The 22,890-nt window shown below is 42.7% G+C and overlaps 1 protein-coding gene across 1 annotated transcript in view; it reads right to left on the reverse strand.

Moving 5' to 3' along the window:
- The window catches only part of si:dkey-22o22.2 (neural-cadherin), a 346,824-nt gene extending 324,161 nt beyond the window's left edge, over positions 1 to 22,663 (reverse strand). Inside the window, exon 1 of the mRNA XM_034173921.1 lies at positions 21,727 to 22,663. Coding sequence (XP_034029812.1) covers positions 21,727 to 22,663 — 937 coding nt within the window. The remainder of the gene's footprint in view (positions 1 to 21,726) is intronic.
- Between the last annotated feature and the right edge of the window lie 227 nt (positions 22,664 to 22,890).

Below are 22,890 nucleotides of genomic sequence, written 5' to 3' on the forward strand. Positions count from 1 at the left end.
AGAGGAGCCTGAAAGCTGAAGGCTCTGCCTCCCATTCTACTCTTACAAACCCTAGGAACTACAAGTAAGCCTGCAGTCTGAGAGCGAAGCACTCTATTGGGGTGATATGGTACTATGAGGTCCCTAAGATAAGATGGGACCTGATTATTCAAAACCTTAAAACATTGTCATCAGAGGCTCTCTGTCTGCTTTCAATGAATGCTCTGCGTAATGGCACAGGGCGCATTGAGCCCAATAGTATGTACTCATTGGAGCACCCAGGGGGCTATTCAAATGGGCCAACTAGTAACATATCACTCCTGAAAACGATCTTTGGCTTTTCACATGAGGTAAATCTGCCCTACGATTGGATTTTGGAAAACCATGTGACGGTGAACCAATTCTGATTGGACACTCACATTGTGCACGTCATCACACAGCTTCTATGAAGAGTACAAAGATGGCCAAAGGCTGGCTCGAAGGTCCGTGGAATGAACTTTTCAGCAAAAAAAAAATTAAGTTTCTATCTCATATTAAAAAGTTATTTATAATTTAGTAAAGCTTGGTCTTAGCCGTCATATACAACGGCGTCGGCCCAAGAGGGTTAATTATTCTGATGATATTGAACTGGTTTATTTTCATTTATTGGTGAAGGTATTTTACATATAACAGTGACGGGGCAGTGAACTATTCACCTGCTGTGGACCAAATGAAGCTAACACACTAAAATGACATCCATAGCACATTTATTTTAACTGACACACAGAGAGCAAAACCTCCTGTCAAGTCTCCAAAAATCTAAACACAGTTTCTGCTGTACACACTTTTGCAATTCAAAATGGAACTTTTTAAATGAACTGAACACAGTTCTCTGCATAAGACACAACAGTCTGACATAAAGTCACATGTTTGCAATTTCAAAACACTGCCATTCAAAATGACACGACATGAGCTAATTGGCCAATATATGTTCCACCTGCACAAACACCTGAATGCTTAATTGTTAACACTTCAGTCAGGAAATAAGCACGATACAAAGACCACAGGTGAGCACCTCGTTCTTTTACTACAACAATGGAAGAGAGAGGAAGAGGGAGGGTGAGGAAGAGTGATTTGTAGGGGTCATGGCCAAAGAAGACAACTCTCAAATGAAATCACAGCATCCTTAGTAGATCATGTCATCAACCACGGGCTGACAACGCGAGAAGCTGGACAGAGAGTGCAGCCCAACTTACTGTCGCCTCTGTCATCTGGACATTTAGACTGGAGCACAGGTATGTAACCAACATTTCTTGCACACTATGTCAGGGGTGGCCAAGTTCAGTCCTCGAGAGCCACCTTCCTGACACTCTTAGTTGTCTCCCTGCTCCAACACACCTGAATCCACTGAAAGGCTCATTAAAAGTCTGCTAACGAGTCTTTCATTGGATTCAGGTGTGTTGGAGCAGGGAGACAACTAAGAGTGTCAGGAAGGTGGCTCTCGAGGACAGAACTTGGCCACCCTGCACTATGTACTCCACCCCATGTCATAGTGTATCAGTCGGGTGACACCTGTTTACTTCACAAATGGCTGATGTCACACACTAATGTACATTTACTCTACTGTGGGGTAAATATCTTTAGGCTGCATTGTCCAAGCCCTATATATTGTTTGTTTTGTTTTTCTAAAGGACTAAGAGATGCAACCATGGTGGAGGAAGGGGCCAAATGTTCACCGGGGTTCATGATGTGCATATGTGGATGCAAGTACAATATTAACTTCAGTACACTACACCAGTGACGGTGCCAAGGGGGGGCTTGGGGGGCTTAAGCCCCTCCAATAATGAGCCAAGCTCCCCCTCAGCCCCCCCCCCCCCCCCCCCAATAATTCTGCCAATGTGAATAGCGACTGACATATTTGTGGTTCTCAACTGCAGTTTTGCGCTGAGAATGTCTCAATATTACGTGACTGAGCAAAGTGATGAATGTGTGTGTTCGGTGATCCATCAATGCTGAATCACCCTTCACCTTCACAAACAGAATTTTCAGTTTTGCAAATAAACATTTATTTGTAAAAACCCACACACAAGTTACAAATCAGAAATTTGTGTTTGTGGATCACAAAGCACATGTACAAATCAAAGGATATTTGGGCTAGATTGTATACAAGAATCACTTTTTTGTATATTGATTACAACTAAGTTTCTCAGGCTATATCTTTTACTTACTTTTATCGAATGGTTATGACCTCAGTGTTAAATTGGCAGTAAATCTTTGTTATAGACGATTTGTGTAAGGTTGATTCCATGCATTGTCTTGAGCACCATTTCAATGAATTCAGTTTGTATACCTATGTGTAAGTTTACTGAACTTGCAATCATTCTAAGTGATGTGTGTGCGCATTGATACCACATTTTTGAGGAGCATGGGTGACTAAAACATAGACCTTGGTATTTATAAAGCAATTTACTATATATTGTTCATTTCAACAACATTTTGTGGAGCCCCTCCAACTTATACCCCAGCCCTACCCCCCCCCCCCAACAAAAATTTCCTGGCGCCGCCACTGCACTACACACAACATGTTTTCCAGTCTACTGGATAACACCATATTGACTTTTTGTTCTTTGTTTTCAGGGAGTACTGGAAATGGATGTTCATGCAATCCCATGAGTTCATCTTCATAGATGAGGCTGGCTTCAACCTAGCAAAGACCAGAAGAAGGGGAAGAAACATCATTGTCCACAGAGCCATTATAGATGTTCCTGGCCAACGTGGTGGGAGCATCACAGTGTGCGCTGCCATCTTCAATACGCATGGTGTCTTCCACCGTCATGCCAACCTTGGACCATACAACACAGCCCATATTCTCACATGTCTGGACAGACTCCACAGCATTCTCATACCACCAGAGCGTATGAATGATGCAGGCCACTGTATGTAGTATGGGACAATGTGAGCTTTCCAGTCCAAAATTGGTTTGCTGACCACCCACCATTTCTTGTGCAATACCTCCCACCATACTCAGCATTTCTGGATCCTATAGAAGAGTTGTTTTCATCATGTCGGTAGAAGGTGTATGACCAGCAGCCCTATGTGCGCATTCCTTTAGTGCAGGCTATGGAAGAGGCTTGTGATGAAATTGATGTGGGTGCGATTCAGAGATGGATAAGACACTCAAGCCGCTTCTTCCCTCGATGTCTGGTGAGGGAGGATATTGTCTGTGATGTGTACAAGGCGTTGTCAGATCCAGCTGTGCAGCAAGATGCTGCTTAATCATTTTTGTTGTCTATATTTTTTTCTACAGTTTTCTTTTTCAGTTTACTGTTTTTATTTTTTTTGTGAGCATATTTTTGTTCATTCCAATGTAAATATATCTGCTGTGCATATGTTGCACTGTCCTGTTTGAGGAAAAATAACACATTTCAACAGCATGTGTGTATCTGCAAATATTTCTGTGCATGTGAACAATCTGAAGAATTTTCTACAAGTTGAGCTATTTTAGTATTGTGGCAAAGCACACTAAAGATGAGAGTGCTTGATATTATGCCCAAAGTGTGTAGTTGCTTAGACAAAAATCTGGTAATATGCATGATGTGTTTGCCACTTGGTGCAAAAGTTTGTCTTTGACAATGCTATATGCAGTTTTGGTTGCAGTGCTTCATTTTGCAGCCTATAGGAGGTATTTTCGGATGTGTGGTTTTGTGAATTGTGTTAAGTATTTTGATAAAACCACACTAGTTTGCAAAATTGTGTTTTAGCAATTGGAAAAAACTGTAAATGTGACAGTCTGAACTTCCAGCTCTAATACGTATGCTGTGATTGACAGCACAAATACGGATGTGTTGTGAGAACAAGTGAGGAGGCAGTGTGAGGGGGCCCCGCCGTGTCTGACATCAATATGCAAGGAGTGTGTGTGTGTGTGTGTGTGTGTGTGTGTGTGTGTGTGTGTGTGTGTGTGTGTGTGTGTGTGTGTGTGTGTGTGTGTGTGTGTGTGTGTGTGTGTGTGTGTGTGTATACATGTGTGCATGCATCTGTGTTAGTACATGCACACGTCCATATGTTTAATGTGTGTGAGTGTGCGGGCGTGGATGCAGGCTCGTGGGTCAGGTGCGTTGTGACAGCTGGTCTGACTGGTCACAGATCAGAGGCTGTTGCGTCGCTGCACCACAGACCTTCTGGTTTGTTGCCATGATCACAGCAGGTCCGCTGAGCATCCGTGCTGCGTTCACTGCCATGTTGTCCAACAGCTTTACAACAACCACAACAAAAAAAACTGAAATAACCCCCAACAAAGCTCAAATACTCTCCACAAGAACAGAATCAGCTTGTGAAGATCAGACCTTCTCAGACACTGTGTGCTACCTGCTCAGGAGACACATCATCATCAGGAGGAACAGCCAACAAGTCCATCAGATTAAATCCTCTCATCAGGAAAGTCAGACATTCAGGTTGTTGTTCTTTCAGCCCCAAATGTCAGAAAGAGTCAGAGGAGGTTCCAGAGGAGCTCCTCCTCCACAAAATCCATTTCTATTGTCAGAGGAAGAGGAAAATAAAACTTTTGAGATTCTTGCTGCAAAAGCAGCCGAATGGATTTAAAGCAGGCCGGGAACGTGCACGTGGACGCAACAGTGAGTTGAGTGGAATATTTGCTTAGAATCATAAAATTCTTGCTTTCTCTGCTGGAAGGAGACACGCTGCCTCCTCAAAGTGTTCCATGTCCTCCATCTCGCCTGTCCTCAGGCTTAGCGCCCGCGATAAGCAGCGAAAATCTTTAATAAAGCTCATCTTCCTCTGCAGCTGAAGCCAACACAAAGCCTGCTTCACACAGTCTCACAGCGTTATGAAGCAGGTGTCAAAGCTGGAGCGCTTCTCAGCACCGTCAGCCTGTCAGAGCTCAGAGCGCCACCGCCGCACACCACGCGCAGTGTCATCAAGATGAGATCAGAACACTAAGGAGAAAGTGAAGCAAAACTGGAAAAATCTAATACAAAAATAACAAGTATCAGAGGGTTGTTATACACACTACACACACACACTACACACACATTACACACACTACACACACATACACGCTGCACACACATTACACACACTACACACACATTACACACACTACAAACACACTACCAATACATTATACACACCACACACACTACACACACATTACACACACATACACGCTGCACACACATTACACACACTACACACACATTACACACACTACAAACACACTACCAATACATTATACACACCACACACACTACACACACATACAAGCTGCACATACATTATACACAGTACACACATTACACACACTGCACACACGCTGTGTACAAATTACGCACACTACAAACACTAGACACACTACGCACACATTTCACACACACAGTATACACACAACACACACACTACACACACATTATACACACTACAAACACACTACCAATACATTATACACACCACACACACTACACACACATACACGCTGCACATACATTATACACACTACACACATTACACACACTGCACACACGCTGTGTACAAATTACACACACTACACACACATTATACACATTACAAACACGCTGCACATACATTATACACTACACACATTACACACACTGCACACACGCTGTGTACAAATTACGCACACTACAAACACTAGACACACTACGCACACATTTCACACACAGTATACACACAACACACATTATGCACACTGCACACACATTACACACACTACACACACATTACACACACATTATACACACACCACACACATTACACACACTACACACATTACACACACATTATACACACTACACATAGTAGAGAAGCTTGAATCTTCGACTGGACTGGGTTGCTTGACGCGAGGACGTTTCGCTTCAAATCGCAGAAGCTTCCTCAGCTAAAATTCTTGCTCTGGTGGTCTGACTTCTGTCTTGACTCTTGTAGAGAAGAAAAATCAAGAAGTCACAAAAGCTGGAGTTTTAAATCTAACCAGACCCCTCCTACCGAGAGGCAGACTGCTATAGGCTGGTGACTAAACAATAGCTCTAATTAGCACCTATTGTGCTCTAGTTAGCACCCTCCTAATGACAGGGCAGCTGTCCCTCTCCTGATGGCTCCCTTGACGACTCTGCTGATGACGTGAATGACTCATTACCATGAACAAAAGACTGAAACTGCTTTGACCTGAGTACCCCATTGTAAACAAGGGATAAAGCATGTCTGAGACCCCCTCCCCGGTTAAGGCTAGGTTTCAAACGTTTCACAAAGAATGCCTCCTTGACCCCTCTCTGAAACCATTTGTTCTCTCTGGCTAATATTTTAACTTCCTTGTCCTCAAACGTGCGGTTAGTGTCTTTAAGGTGGAGATGAACTGCAGACTGAGGTCCACTGGCGCCCTCTCTGCGGTGCTGGTATAGCCTTTTGTGTAAAGGTTGCTTAGTCTCACCTATGTAGTGTTCGTTACAGTTTTCCTGACATCTGATAGAATACACTACATTGCTCTGTTTGTAACTAGGGATCCTGTCCTTAGGGTGAACTAATTTCTGTCTCAAGGTGTTAACCGGTTTAAAGTAAACTGGGATTTTGTGCTGTCTGAAGATCCTCTGTAGTTTTTCCCCTCCTCCCACTAAATAAGGGAGAGACACTCCTCTTCTTGTTGTCTCCGTCTCCTGTCTATCTGGTCTCTTTGTTCTCTGGGACTTCTGCACTTTGTCCAGGGACCATCGTGGGTACCCACATACTGTGAGGGCTTTCCGGACAAGTTGTTGTTCTTTAGCCCTTCCCTCTGCAGTTGTGGGCACCTGTAGGGCTCTGTGTTGAAGCGTCCTGATCACCCCGAGCTTGTGTTCAAGGGGGAACACATCCTTTTCTGTCTGTGGAAGGACCCTGTTGGAGAGATTCTTTACCCAATTACAATGGGGTACTCAGGTCAAAGCAGTTTCAGTCTTTTGTTCATGGTAATGAGTCATTCACGTCATCAGCAGAGTCGTCAAGGGAGCCATCAGGAGAGGGACAGCTGCCCTGTCATTAGGAGGGTGCTAACTAGAGCACAATAGGTGCTAATTAGAGCTATTGTTTAGTCACCAGCCTATAGCAGTCTGCCTCTCGGTAGGAGGGGTCTGGTTAGGTTTAAAACTCCAGCTTTTGTGACTTCTTGATTATTCTTCTCTACAAGAGTCAAGACAGAAGTCAGACCACCAGAGCAACAATTTTAGCTGAGGAAGCTTCTGCGTTTTGAAGCGAAACGTCCTCGCGTCAAGCAACCCAGTCCAGTCGAAGATTCAAGCTTCTCTACTTTGGAAACCACCTGGACAACTGAGAGCCTACACAGAAACACACTACACATACATTATACACACTACACACACACTACATGTACACTACACACATTGCACACACTGCACACACATTACACACACATTATACACACTACACATAAATTATACACACTATACATACATTATACACACTACACACACTACACACACACTACACACACTACACACACACTACACACACTACACACACACTACACACATTACACACACTACACACATTACACACGTATTATACACACTGCACATACATTACACACACTACACACACATGTACTATGTGTGACTTCATCGTGAAGTCATTCATACAATCACTCATGAACATTTTCCTGAATATGACCCTGCTCGTGTGGCTTCACCGACATGCAGGGTAACTATAGATCCACATCCAGGTGTACAGTACACGTCTTCACCCTGTGGGACTCATTTTTACTTCATTCCAGCCACCACAGGCTCCCCACTGTCCATGGAAATGGCGGAGACGAACAGCTTTTCCCTCATGACGTCTGATTCCCCCCCAAAGAGACGAGTTCAGAGTTGATAAGGTTTTAAATCAGCGCCGTGACCTTGACTCAAAGCCAAATGAAAGCCGAGAGCTTCACATGGTCCTCATTCCTCCCTCAGGAGACAAAGTCCTCAGGGTCGGCCACGAGTTGACGGGCCAATCAGGACCCTGGACAGACGAGGATCAGAACACAGACAGGTGGAGGAGACTGAGGGGCAGGGCGGAGCCTGTGCTTCTCCAACAACCCACAAAAACCAAAGATCAAACCTTCGACATCAACTCTGAAACTCCTCGTGCAGAAAAATCCTGAAGATTAATAATTAATTTAATTTGAAACTTCATAAATGTGTTTCTTTCAAATCTGATCCTTTCACTCATTAGTTACCTCACAGAGCTTTAAAAAGAAAAACCCAGAGCTAGAGCCAGAACAGGATCTGCATTCTGTTTCGGTTCATATTTGGGGTGATTCAGAGGGACCGCCCCCTCATTAATGTCCACAAAATAACCCAAATACAGCAGAGGTGGATCTGGTGTGCTGCGGTTTGCACCGCTGTACCGTTCAGGACAAAGTCTTCACTTGGACAATGTCTCGTTCTCAGCCAGGGGTCATGACCCCTGCTCCTGGAGATCAACTATGTTTTCCATATGCGGCTGATTGGTCGGGTCTGATGGTTCCTGGTTGTTCATTGGCTGAGTACAGCTTAATTAATTAGAACAGAATAGCATAACAGCAATGAATGTTTATGAGTTCAATGGTACGAATATTTCATGAGGTGAAAGCTGGAATGTTCCATCAACCCATACGTCCATCGACTTATATGTCCATTAACTCATACATCCATCGACTCATATGTCCATCAACTTATACGTCCATCAACTCATATGTCTCTCAAATCATATATCCATCGACTGGTCCATCTATCAACTCATCTGTCCTTCGACCCATCTGTCTGTCTTTGGTGTCACAGCTGTGAGTGCAGCAGCAAAGTGAGATGAGTCAATTAGTGAGCATGCGTCAATATTCACACAAACACACACAATGATGTGGAATAATTTGGGGGGGGGGGGCACACAGATGTGCACATGTCATACTCATGCACTGAGTGTTTCTTTCTCATTTTTTTGGCTCTCTGTTGGAACTGTTTACACCGAGACTGCTACCTGCTGCTTTGGACTTTGAACTAACAGTCTTTTTCAAGACTTTTTTACTTTTTTACTTTTTTTTTACTTTTTCACCGTGCTCCAACGCCTAAAGAAGACCTCTAACGGTCGAAACATCGCGACGGAGCACTTTTATCAGCTAACTTTCATCAGCGTTGGCAAGCTAACTAGCTTGCTAATGCTTTCGTTTTTATTTTTTTTTTAGCACTGTTGTCGTGCGTTACCTGTGCTGCTCCACAGCGTGTCTAGTGGATTTTTATTTTATTTTAGCACCGTTGTCGTGCGTTCGCTGTTGCCGTGCGTTACCTGTGCTGCTTCATGGCCTGTCTGGTGCCTTCTGCTGAATCACCTCTAAATTATTTACACATTATTCACTTTGTGTGTTTTTAAGAATCCGATAGGTTGCGTTGCTACTAGCTCTTAGCCGATTTAGCATGGCGGCTTCTCCTGTCTCTCCCGCACTTTTCTGCTCTGGGTGTGAAATGTTTAGTTATTCCTCGGCCTCCTTTAGCAGTAACGGTACTTGTAATAAGTGTAGCTTATTCGTAGCTTTGGAGGCCAGGCTGGGCGAGTTGGAGACTCGGCTCCGCACCGTGGAAAATTCTACAGCTAGCCAGGCCCCTGTAGTCGGTGCGGACCAAGGTAGCTTAGCCGCCGTTAGTTCCCCCCTGGCAGATCCCGGGCAGTCAGGAAAGCAGGCTGACTGGGTGACTGTGAGGAGGAAGCGTAGCCCTAAACAGAAGCCCCGTGTACACCGTCAACCCGTTCAGATCTCTAACCGTTTTTCCCCACTCGACGATACACTCGCCGAGGATCAAACTCTGGTTATTGGCGACTCTGTTTTGAGAAATGTGAAGTTAGCGACACCAGCAACCATAGTCAATTGTCTTCCGGGGGCCAGAGCAGGCGACATTGAAGGACATTTGAAATTGCTGGCTAAGGCTAAGCGTAAATTTGGTAAGATTGTAATTCACGTCGGCAGTAATGACACCCGGTTACGCCAATCGGAGGTCACTAAAATTAACATTAAATCGGTGTGTAACTTTGCAAAAACAATGTCGGACTCTGTTGTTTTCTCTGGGCCCCTCCCCAATCAGACCGGGAGTGACATGTTTAGCCGCATGTTCTCCTTGAATTGCTGGTTGTCTGAGTGGTGTCCAAAAAATGAGGTGGGCTTCATAGATAATTGGCAAAGCTTCTGGGGAAAACCTGGTCTTGTTAGGAGAGACGGCATCCATCCCACTTTGGATGGAGCAGCTCTCATTTCTAGAAATCTGGCCAATTTTCTTGGATCCTCCAAACTGTGACTGTCCAGCGTTGGGACAAGGAGGCAGAGCTGTGGTCTTATACACCTCTCTGCAGCTTCTCTCCCCCTGCCATCCCCTCATTACCCCATCCCCGTAGAGACGGTGCCTGCTCCCAGACCACCAATAACCAGCAAAAATCTATTTAAGCATAAAAATTCAAAAAGAAAAAATAATATAGCACCTTCAACTGCACCACAGACTAAAACAGTTAAATGTGGTCTATTAAACATTAGGTCTCTCTCTTCTAAGTCCCTGTTGGTAAATGATATAATAATTGATCAACGTATTGATTTATTCTGCCTAACAGAAACCTGGTTACAGCAGGATGAATATGTTAGTTTAAATGAGTCAACACCCCCGAGTCACACTAACTGTCAGAATGCTCGTAGCACGGGCCGGGGTGGAGGATTAGCAGCAATCTTCCATTCCAGCTTATTAATTAATCAAAAACCTAGACAGAGCTTTAATTCATTTGAAAGCTTGTCTCTTAGTCTTGTCCATCCAAATTGGAAGTCCCAAAAACCAGTTTTATTTGTTATTATCTATCGTCCACCTGGTCGTTACTGTGAGTTTCTCTGTGAATTTTCAGACCTTTTGTCTGACTTAGTGCTTAGCTCAGATTAGATAATTATAGTGGGCGATTTTAATATCCACACAGATGCTGAGAATGACAGCCTCAACACTGCATTTAATCTATTATTAGACTCTATTGGCTTTGCTCAAAAAGTAAATGAGTCCACCCACCACTTTAATCATATCTTAGATCTTGTTCTGACTTATGGTATGGAAATAGAAGACTTAACAGTATTCCCTGAAAACTCCCTTCTGTCTGATCATTTTTTAATAACATTTACATTTACCCTGATGGACTACCCAGCAGTGGGGAATAAGTTTCATTACACTAGAAGTCTTTCAGAAAGCGCTGTAACTAGGTTTAAGGATATGATTCCTTCTTTATGTTCTCTAATGTCATATACCAACACAGAGCAGAGTAGCTACCTAAACTCTGTAAGGGAGTTAGAGTATCTCGTCAATAGTTTTACATCCTCATTGAAGACAACTTTGGATGCTGTAGCTCCTCTGAAAAAGAGAGCTTTAAATCAGAAGTGTCTGACTCCGTGGTATAACTCACAAACTCGTAGCTTAAAGCAGATAACCCGTAAGTTGGAGAGGAAATGGCGTGTCACTAATTTAGAAGATCTTCACTTAGCCTGGAAAAAGAGTTTGTTGCTCTATAAAAAAGCCCTCCGTAAAGCTAGGACATCTTTCTACTCATCACTAATTGAAGAAAATAAGAACAACCCCAGGTTTCTTTTCAGCACTGTAGCCAGGCTGACAAAGAGTCAGAGCTCTATTGAGCTGAGTATTCCATTAACTTTAACTAGTAATGACTTCATGACTTTCTTTGCTAACAAAATTTTGACTATTAGAGAAAAAATCACTCATAACCATCCCAAAGATGTATCGTTATCTTTGGCTGCTTTCAGTGATGCCGGTATTTGGTTAGACTCTTTCTCTCCGATTGTTCTGTCTGAGTTATTTTCATTAGTTACTTCATCCAAACCATCAACATGTTTATTAGACCCCATTCCTGCCAGGCTGCTCAAGGAAGTCCTACCATTATTTAATGCTTCAATCTTAAATATGATCAATCTATCTTTGTTAGTTGGCTATGTACCACAGGCTTTTAAGGTGGCAGTAATTAAACCATTACTTAAAAAGCCATCACTTGACCCAGCTATCTTAGCTAATTATAGGCCAATCTCCAACCTTCCTTTTCTCTCAAAGATTCTTGAGAGGGTAGTTGTAAAACAGCTAACTGATCACCTGCAGAGGAATGGTCTATTTGAAGAGTTTCAGTCAGGTTTTAGAATTCATCATAGTACAGAAACAGCATTAGTGAAGGTTACAAATGATCTTCTTATGGCTTCGGACAGTGGACTTATCTCTGTGCTTGTTCTGTTGGACCTCAGTGCTGCTTTTGATACTGTTGACCATAAATTTTTATTACAGAGATTAGAGCATGTCATAGGTATTAAAGGCACTGCGCTGCGGTGGTTTGAATCATATTTGTCTAATAGATTACAGTTTGTTCATGTAAATGGGGAATCTTCTTCACAGACTAAAGTTAATTATGGAGTTCCACAAGGTTCTGTGCTAGGACCAATTTTATTCACTTTATACATGCTTCCCTTAGGCAGTATTATTAGACGGTATTGCTTAAATTTTCATTGTTACGCAGATGATACCCAGCTTTATCTATCCATGAAGCCAGAGGACACACACCAATTAGCTAAACTGCAGGATTGTCTTACAGACATAAAGACATGGATGACCTCTAATTTTCTGCTTTTAAACTCAGATAAAATTGAAGTTATTGTACTTGGCCCCACAAATCTTAGAAGCATGGTGTCTAATCAGATCTTTACTCTGGATGGCATTTCCCTGACCTCTAGTAATACTGTGAGAAATCTTGGAGTCATTTTTGATCAGGATATGTCATTCAAAGCGCATATTAAACAAATATGTAGGACTGCCTTTTTGCATTTACGCAATATCTCTAAAATCAGAAAGGTCTTGTCTCAGAGTGATGCTGAAAAACTAATTCATGCATTTATTTCCTCTAGGCTGGACTATTGTAATTCATTATTATCAGGTTGTCCTAAAAGTTCCCTGAAAAGCCTTCAGTTAATTCAAAATGCTGCAGCTAGAGTACTGACGGGGACTAGCAGGAGAGAGCATATCTCACCCGTGTTGGCCTCTCTTCATTGGCTTCCTGTTAATTCTAGAATAGAATTTAAAATTCTTCTTCTTACTTATAAGGTTTTGAATAATCAGGTCCCATCTTATCTTAGGGACCTCGTAGTACCATATTACCCCATTAGAGCGCTTCGCTCTCAGACTGCAGGCTTACTTGTAGTTCCTAGGGTTTTTAAGAGTAGAATGGAAGGCAGCTTTCAGGCTCCTCTCCTGTGGAACCAGCTCCCAATTCAGATCAGGGAGACAGATACCCTCTCTACTTTTAAGATTAGGCTTAAAACTTTCCTTTTCGCTAAGGCTTATAGTTAGGGCTGGATCAGGTGACCCTGGACCATCCCTTGGTTATTGTTATGTGTCGGACGCAGCTCGGAGAACCGACCAGCGTTTGAAGGACCCAGTATGAAATAAGCAGAGCACGGTACAAAGGCTAACTGAATTTAATACATAACAGTGATAATATAACAAAAAGGTGCGGTCTGGCGTGGTGCGCTCCCAGCAGCGCTAACGGTCCGGAGCCAGAAGCTGTTTCGGACCCAAGGACCCCGCCGACACCCCCCAGGTGGCCGCAACAACCGAGTCTGTGAAAGAAGGAACCATTATGTGAGTCCACACTCTACACACAGAACACTTAAAGGTGTACAAACAGCAAACACTTCCTGGCTTGATTACAGATCAGCTTCCCAACCTGCAGGCATGGAACATCCCGTTCACAAAACTCCACCGCAGTGGAAGCTGATACATGACTAACATACAGCTCAATACAATAAGGTGTGAGGGACACCACATTTACTGACTGTATAACTGTTAGTCACAAAATCTAACGTACCTCGGGAAGTGTGCTGACGAGCGTGAGACCTCACCCCCTCCTCTTTCACAGACTGTGCATCAAACCTGGACGTTTCTCAGCATCCGCTGCTGATGAGATGGCTCCCGAGACGACGATCTCACCCGTCTGGTCACAAGGTCGAGTCTCTGGCAAATACACACTGTGCACTCCAGTCTTAAATGCCAACATGCTCCAATCCATCCAGATGCACCTCAGCTGTGAGTCCTGACGAGTCGCAGGTGATCAGGGTGAGGTCCTGACAGCCTCAGCAACACAGCCACTCAGTCCCAAATGCACGCCACCTGGGAGGAAAACAAAAAGACAAACAAACCGGCAGCCAGGCCCCCCCCCAGCCATATAACAGTTATGCTGCTTTAGACGTAGACTGTGGGGGGGTTCCCATGATGCACTGTTTCTTTTTCTTTTTGCTCTGTATGCATCACTCTGCATTTAATCATTAGTGATCGATCTCTGCCCCCCTCCACAGCATGTCTTTTTCCTGGTTCTTTCCCTCAGCCCCAACCAGTCTCAGCAGAAGACTGCCCCTCCCTGAGCCTGGTTCTGCTGGAGGTTTCTTCCTGTTAAAAGGGAGTTTTTCCTTCCCACTGTAGCCAAGTGCTTGCTCACAGGGGGTCGTTTTGACCGTTGGGGTTTTTCATAATTATTGTATGGCCTTGCCTTACAATATAAAGCGCCTTGGGGCAACTGTTTGTTGTGATTTGGCGCTATATAAAAAAAAAAGTTGATTGATTGATTGATACGTATGTGTGAGAGGGTGAATAAACGTGTGTGTATGTGTGTGTGTGTGTGTGTATGTGTGTGTGTGTGAGACTCAACGTCTGATTGACAAATGAGTCTGATTTTGTTTGTTTGTTGATGGATTCACTCTATGTGGAACAATCGTTTGTTGTCACCAACTTCATGCATGTTTTTTTTAATCATGCATTTTTGTTTTGTGTTTTTAAAGCATGTATGGTCGTTTTCTTTTTTTTAAGCATACACTATTTTATTTTATTTTATTTATTTATGTATTTATTTATTTATTTATTTTTTTGCTTTTAAAGAATGTATGGTCTTTTTTGTATTAAACCATGCATGCTTTTATAATTTTTTTTTGAAGCATTAATGTTTTGTTTTTGTTTTTTTTGTTTGTTTGTTTGTTTGTTTTGTTTTGCTTTTAAAGCATGTGTGGATGTTTTTAAAGCATACAAGTTTCTGTGTTTTGTTTTTGAAGCTTGCATGTTTTTTAAGCATGCATCTTTTTTATTGTTTCTTTGTTTGTTTTTTATTTTTGAAGCATGCATGTTTTATTTGTTTTTGTTTTTCTTGTTTATTTTGAAGCCTGCATGTTTTTGTTACTTGTTTTTAAAGCATTTTTTTTATTTCTGAACCATGCATGCTTTTTGTTTTATTTTTATTTTGAAGCCTAGATGTTTTTATTTGTTTTAAAGCATGCGTGTTTTTTTTTTTTTGTGGGTTTTTTTTACTTTTGAAGCATGCACATTGACCCTCGCGGCCTGCACTGTGTGACCTTGTCCTGCTTGGTCATTGGTGAGCAGCAGTGCTGGAGGCTGATCGACTGTCAATAAGTTGTTTCGACATTAAGTGTGCAGAACCAAATGATAAAATGGACAAAACAGAAAGAAACACCCAGAAAAATCTACAGCAACCAGACAGTTAAACACAGAGCAGCACTTTGGCATCAAACCGAAAAGGTTGTTGGTGCAGTTCTGCCCAACTACTTCCTGTGTGTGTGGTTTGAGGAAGATGTATTTTCATGTTAATGAAAAATAGATTCCACTGTCTTCTAATAAGTAACAATTTAAAAAAAAATGCAGCCATATTTTTTCCTGTTGGCCTTTAGGGATAAAATGGCAAAGGTCAAGCTTCTACTGGGGTCAAATTTTGAAATTGGCAAGCTCTTATGGTCCCTTTGTCATAAAAAGAAAAAGTAGAATGTGCCGTTTGTGCAGTGTGTGTGTGTGTGTGTGTGTGTGTGTGTGTGTGTGTGTGTGTGTGTGTGTGTGTGTGCAAATCTCAATTTGAATTGATTTTTTTAAGATGAACAATCCTGAACCCAGTTTTATGAAAATCTGAGTATGTTTTCAGATGTTGACCCCTGGTGTGACCTTTAGATTTTTCATGTAGAATCCAAGAACCACACATCACAGCGACCTTACTCTTTCTGAATTGTTAAGACAGGAATATTTCTGAAAGGTTTTCAACATGATTTGGCCAATTTTAACTTATGACCCCTAATGATAATCAGAAAAAAAAAATGCTAGCAACAGTTTTTGGTTTGGATGGACTGAGGAGACTGTCGCCAAAAATGACCCCACACATGACACCATAACCTCCTCCACAGTCACATCTGCAGGTGTTCCTTCCAGACACGCCCACTTCCCCCAACCATCAAATCGTGCGCGTTAGTTACAAATGTCCACTAGGGGCGATAGCATGCTTAGCACTCGGCCACCGTAAAAACCAACTAATAGGATTAATAAATGGAAGTTTTGATCACAGCATGTCTTTTTCCTGGTTCTTTCCCTCAGCCCAAACCAATCTCAGCAGAAGACTGCCCCTCCCTGAGCCTGGTTCTGCTGGAGGTTTCTTCCTGTTAAAAGGGAGTTTTTCCTTCCCACTGTAGCCAAGTGCTTGCTCATAGGGGGTCGTTTTGACCGTTGGGGTTTTTCATAATTATTGTATGGCCTTGCCTTACAATATAAAGCGCCTTGGGGCAACTGTTTGTTGTGATTTGGCGCTATATAAAAAAAAAGTTGATTGATTGATTGATTGATCATGATAACTAAACATGATAACTGGTGCAAACTTATTTATAAGACTCTATTAACTCAACCAATAATTTGCATCACTTTTTTCTTTTTTCTTTTTTTAACCAAAATTGGAGCAACTTTACCTTTTGACCCCTGCACAAACTGATATTATTCTTTGTCAGCATTCTTGCTGTTTTTACCTCATAACTCCAGAACATTCAGTCATAGATAGACCAAACTGTCCCTTTTTGGAATATTTATGATAAAACAATTAATGTGGTGTAATTTTCAGTACAATTAAAACATTTTTGAATTGTTGACCCCTGTGTAATTCTTCATTGACCCTATAGCTACCATCCTGGATGGCCACCATACAGATGAAGGTCATGGTCCACTGATGCTGGATTGTAAATGTTGTTTAGTCACCTTAAATGGAGTTTTTCAATTTTTACCGGGTTGACAAGGGCAACTCCAAAAATGATAGAAAACGCACTTCAATTTTAGATGTATTATATAGATGCCTTCACTCAACAGCTCATCTCTACATCAGCCTGCAAGCTGATCTCACACACACACTCTGCCTGCCTCCGCCACCCTGCACTCCAGCCCCACCCCAGATGGGCGGGCTGTTCCCCTCAATGTGGATCAGTTAAATATGTGATTATGGTTGAAAGATGTTGTATTTTAACCTTTATCTGCGGTGAGTGCACTCGTTGTATTAAACGGTATGTATAAAAGTAAAACTGTGTTCTGCCTGTGTAGCATGATAAGCAGAAGGACAGTATGCATCATGGCATACAACATAAAGTTATTATTAGTACTATCATCTGTATAAGAGGACATGAAGTTATTATTATTATTGTTATCTCTCAGTTTGGATCAGGCTCTGTTCGGGTGATATACGTTGACTCAGACTCGCGTTCATGAAGAAACACAACTAAAAACGTACAACAATGTGGATTTGGACACTAAACTCCACGATCGCTCGGCCTCGGCAGAGGTACGCACGCTCGGAGGTACGCATGCTCAGAGCTACGTGCGCACTCAGAGTTCTCCTCCAGTTTTACACGTTGGCTTTTACAAAGGTCAGAGTTATTTTTGCTGCAGCACTTTGTGTTTTTCTGCTCTGCTTTTGTCTTCTATTGTGTGATTTTGGCTTTAGTGTGGCGCCTGAAGCAGCCGCTGCACGTTAGCGTGCACGTGTGGAACAAACTCCTGGAGGCAAACTGATGTACACACACACACACACACACACACACACAGAGCAGGGCCCTGAAACCATTCATAAGTGTTAACGTCAGTTTGCCGGCTGCAGGCAGCAGGAGCACTTTTCTCATTTAAATATGCAAATAAACACATTTATTAGAGATAATGAGAGTCAAAAATAAAGAACCTTTTCTCAGGGCCAACGGCTGACGGTTAAGTCCTTCACACGCCAAAGGCTGTGCAAATAGACAACAAACAAACAAGCGTCCTCACAAAGAAATACAGATTCAGCGGTGAGTCGCAAACTTCTTTAACTAAAAGGAGGAAAAATGGAGGAAAGACGGAGGTGATGAAACAGAATTCAGTTCAATCAGGAAACAATCACTTCATCAATAAAATAAAATGTAACCCATACACAATAAAATCACCAGTGTCAAACTAACACTGACAGTGTTAAATTAACACGGGTGATTTTTACTGTGTGGCTATTTGCATAATCAGTTAAATATGTAAATAATTTATCAATAAGAAAATGTTTTGTTTTTTGGGGGGTTTTGTGGGGGGAGTGGGTTTTTACTTGGCTCCCCCTAAAAAATGTGACTTTTTTTCTGTTTCTGTGTTTTGACACATTTTAAACTGATTTGAACCAGATAGAGTCTATTTTTACTGGATTCAAACTGTTTTAAACAAGCTGTCAAACTGAATTTGATTAAGTTAAAGATAAGCAGGTTTTAAACATTAAAAAAGTGACACAAAGTCAACGTCAAAATTCAAATCTGTACCATAACTTCAGCGGCTATCGCTATTGCACACTCTAGCCAGCACTTTGGTGCCCATAAGAGACAAGGTGATGACAGCAGTGCCCTCTATTGGCAATTTGACCATTTGTGTCCAAACTAAGAAGTAAATGCTTTTGTGCTGTGTATTTTGTGTGCTATAATGAGCTGGCTTGTGGGCATCCATCGCAGTGTCTTGTTGGTCTGTTGTGTCATTGATGCAGAGCTAATCCTCACGCTAATCTCATGTCCCAAATTAAAGTGAAATTATTTCCAAAAAAAAAAAAAAAAGTCAAATCACAACCTGCATAACAGACTAACGTTAACGTAACAACAAACTCAACAGGCTTTCTGTCTAGCTCAATGCTAAGTAGCCACGGTAGCTTACGTAGTTAACCATTCTATTCAGTGGGCTAGACTAACTGGTTTGCTAACCAGCTCTGACACCTGAAAAGGTTAATACACAGTGAAATCACCAGTGTTAAATTAACACTGCCAGTGTACATATGGTCCCACTCTGACCACAGTAGGACCATATACACACTGGCAGTGGTAATTTAACACTGTCAGTGTTAGTTTTACACTGGTGATTTTACTGCATAGTTATGTCAAATAAGTGTATTTATACCATCCAGTCATTCGCAAAACTGGTTGTCCATGATACTGATCTGTTTTATATGTGGCAGTTGTGGGGTTGCACAAAAAATGTAGGTGTTAATTAGTGTGAGTACCTGCAGTATAAAATACATAAATAAATAAATAAATAAGATTCAAAAATCCAATTAAAAACAATTCCTGGACAGAATGCCAAACATTTAGTCCAAATGTAATTACCAAATGCACCTGAAAAGGACATCATCAACATTATTATTATTATTATTATTATTATTATTACCACAGCAGCAGTAGTAGTTTAGTTTAGTAGTAGTAGTAGTAATTTGCAGTTTATATTTACAACAAATAAAAATTTTATAATTTAAAAAATTGTAAAACTGAGCTGTTTTGATACATTTCTTATTTTGTAAATCTGACTTGTGTTATTTTGCTTCTATTTAACAGACATGGTTTCTTGCTTCTTTTACTCCTGAAATCTGGCGACATATTTCCAACAGATTCAAACTCCCAAACTGTGGAGACAAAATCCAGGTCTCCCGAATCAGAGGCGAGTTTATGCGAAGGTCAAAGCGTGTCGTGTGCGTTAAACACCGACACACTGCTGTCTGTGTTTAAGCACAAACAAATCCTGTTTCAGCACGAATGTGCCGATCTGGCGAGCAAATGCAGCTAATTTCTCCAAATAAACACCGCTGATGCTGATTGGACCAACTGGTTGACTCTGGCAGGCCGTGCGGATGCGGGGAGGATGGAGGTTCCACACTGACTTTAGGGGGCGTCGATCACATCTGGATGTGGTTTCAACCTGTCAAACAGATCAAGGCTGCAGGACGTCTGTCAACAGACAGACTTAATCCTGATCTTTGAAGCTTCTGAGTGTTTGTTTCTGACACCGTGCAGCTCCAGCTGGGTGGGGTTTACCTTTAGCACAGTACTCAGAAAAGAAAATACTCAACACATTTTGAAACACTCAAGTACAAAAAAAAAAAAAAAATCTGTGCCCAAAACTCAGAGAACACCACACTGACACCCCCCACCACCACCACCACCACCCAGAAAATCTCAAACTGACCCTAACTGAAATCTAAGCTTAAAGCAATCTGTATCTATTGTGTTTTTGAAAATGACTGTCTTTCTCTCAGGTCAAAGGTCAAACTGAATAACTGTTACTTTGTGTTTAAGTAGAATATTAAAACACTGAGCGACTTTATTTTGAGTTGTTGATAGAACAAGAAAAATCTACAGACTCACTTCAGAGAATCTCCAGACTCAACAGTTTTCATCAAAACCATCTACTCTGTAAAACCTGAGAAGTTGACTTTTAAAAAATGTGGAAACTGATTGCCTGGAAAAAAGATAAGTAAAGGACAAATACTTTTTCATCATTTAAAATAGCCATTCTAGTTTATTTTACATGAAAAAGTACTTGTCCTTTACTTATCTTTTTCCAGACAACCGCTTTCCACATTTTAAAAGGAAAGTCAACTTCTCAGGTCTTACAGTGTGGAGTCCGACCAATATATCGATTAGCCAAAAATATGAGCTGATATCAGCCTTTGACAAACATATCAGTATCTGTGTTATTTCTGCTGATACAAAAAATATTATTGTTTTGAATAAACAATGCAGAAAAATGCTTTGGCTATTGGAAATTGTGTCATTACATAGTTTGTCCAGTAGAGGGTACTCTGACAGCATTGTTTACTATGCTGTCCAGCATGGCTGGGACCCCCATCAGCCCTTGGTCACATTACTTGCAAACCAACCAGCTACCATTCATTTTCAATCAGAGTGGCAACAAGTGGTCACTATGCTGTCAGCTAGGCGGGGCCAAAATAAGCAAGAAGTCTACTTTATGGAAATGCTGAATGATGTGACAAGGCAACGGCCAATCACAGAGAAGGTAGCCTAAATAAAGCAGAATATGTTGAAAATGGCCCCACTGCCCCCTAAAAAAGTCAAATTTTCAGGTCTAGTCTGAGAATGTGCACTGTAACAAGTAACTGTTGGACACAAAGTCATTCCAAAAGGACCTTAGGATCCTCCACAGAGATGTGGTACCAAAGACATCCAGCTGTTGCTTTTGATCACTAGTTAGAGTCTAAAGACATGGACCTTTGTTCTTCTGCAAAGATATCAACAACCCAAAACACCTCTGACCTTTGACCTCATCATCACTCCATCAGCTCTTCCCAGGCTTCTGTGGCTCAAAGGCTGAGGACCCATGGACATGAAGGTCACTACGAGACAACTGAAGGTCTCTACAAGTTCAACACTTTCACCACAGACAGATACACATCAGTGTGTCTGTGAGGAGACAAATGTAAGAAAAGAATCAAACAACCGACCTTCAATCAGCCTGAAACCCAAAACAGCGAACACGCTCAAGGTCACGGGCACGAAAGCATAAATGATGCAGAAAGTCAAACATCAGAACTGTGTTGCTACGCACACAGACACAAAATATGAAAGAAATAAATCTCTCTTACCTCGCAGGTTGTGGATCCAGACCAACACCTCCGCGGGCTCCCGCAGGCTGCGCGTCAGGTACAGACGCCCTGAGTCCCGCTCCACGTGGACCGGAGAGTCCTCGGATATCACCTCGAACCACCGCTGCACGAACCTCTGGTCGGGCACAGTGAACAGCAGGTCTCCCTCTCCGACGTGTTCCGGCACCGTCACTGTGTAGACGAGGTCGTGGGACAGAGCCCGGGGCGTCCGCCTCGATCTCCCAGACCGGCGGACGCGCACGTGCAGGAACACCGGCTCACTGATCAGCGCCACATCTCCGTGGTCCCTGGCGTAAAGGCGCACCATCAGCTGTCTGACCCCGAGCAGAGACCCGACCAGCCGCACCTGCCCGGTCTGAGGCACCACGTGGACAAGGTGAGATTTGGGTGACGCATAAAAAGTGATGCGCCCGTTCCAATCAGCGTCTCCATCGTTTGCGTCAAAGCGGGCCACCTCAGCACCGAGCGGCGTCAGATCGTTCACCTCCACCGTCTGGTTCCCGCCGGTGAAGCGGGGATTATTGTCGTTCATGTCCAACACTTCGACCTGAATGTCCCACGGTCTCCACGGACACGGCGGCGGCAACTCCACCGTCAGTTCGTACATCGCTATAAACTCCCGGTCCAAAACTTTGGCGGAGACCAGACTCAGGTGTCCGCGCGGCCCCAGATAGCGAACGAGCCTAAAATCCGACGAGTAATCCCCCTTCAGGGTAGCGTTCAGGTCTACACCGGGACACACACCGGCTCCAAGCGGCAGCACAACGCCATCCACCGGAGAACCGGCCGCCGAGTTCTCGGCTATTTGTCCGAAAAAGCGTGCAGGGTGTCCGTTCTGCACGGACGGACAGACCGGTGAGACCCGGAGCAGGTGGAAGAGGAGGGCGTGCAGGAGAACCGTTCCAGCGACGTTCATGTTTCCATCCAACTCGATCCAGGTGAGGAGGAGAGCGAGTGCGCGCACCACAAGAGCCAAGATGAAGAAGGATTTTACGCGCAAAGTTACGCAGCAAAGCAGGGATAGTTTTCTTTCCCAGTTACACCATCAGAATGTTTTCTTTAACTTCTACCTCCGTGTTGGTTCTGTAGGGGAACACGAAGCACATCTAACAAGCAAAAATAAAAATATCAGTGACAGCGCGC

This window comes from Thalassophryne amazonica, chromosome 7 (assembly GCF_902500255.1).
Source record: "Thalassophryne amazonica chromosome 7, fThaAma1.1, whole genome shotgun sequence".
Classification (NCBI taxonomy): domain Eukaryota; kingdom Metazoa; phylum Chordata; class Actinopteri; order Batrachoidiformes; family Batrachoididae; genus Thalassophryne; species Thalassophryne amazonica.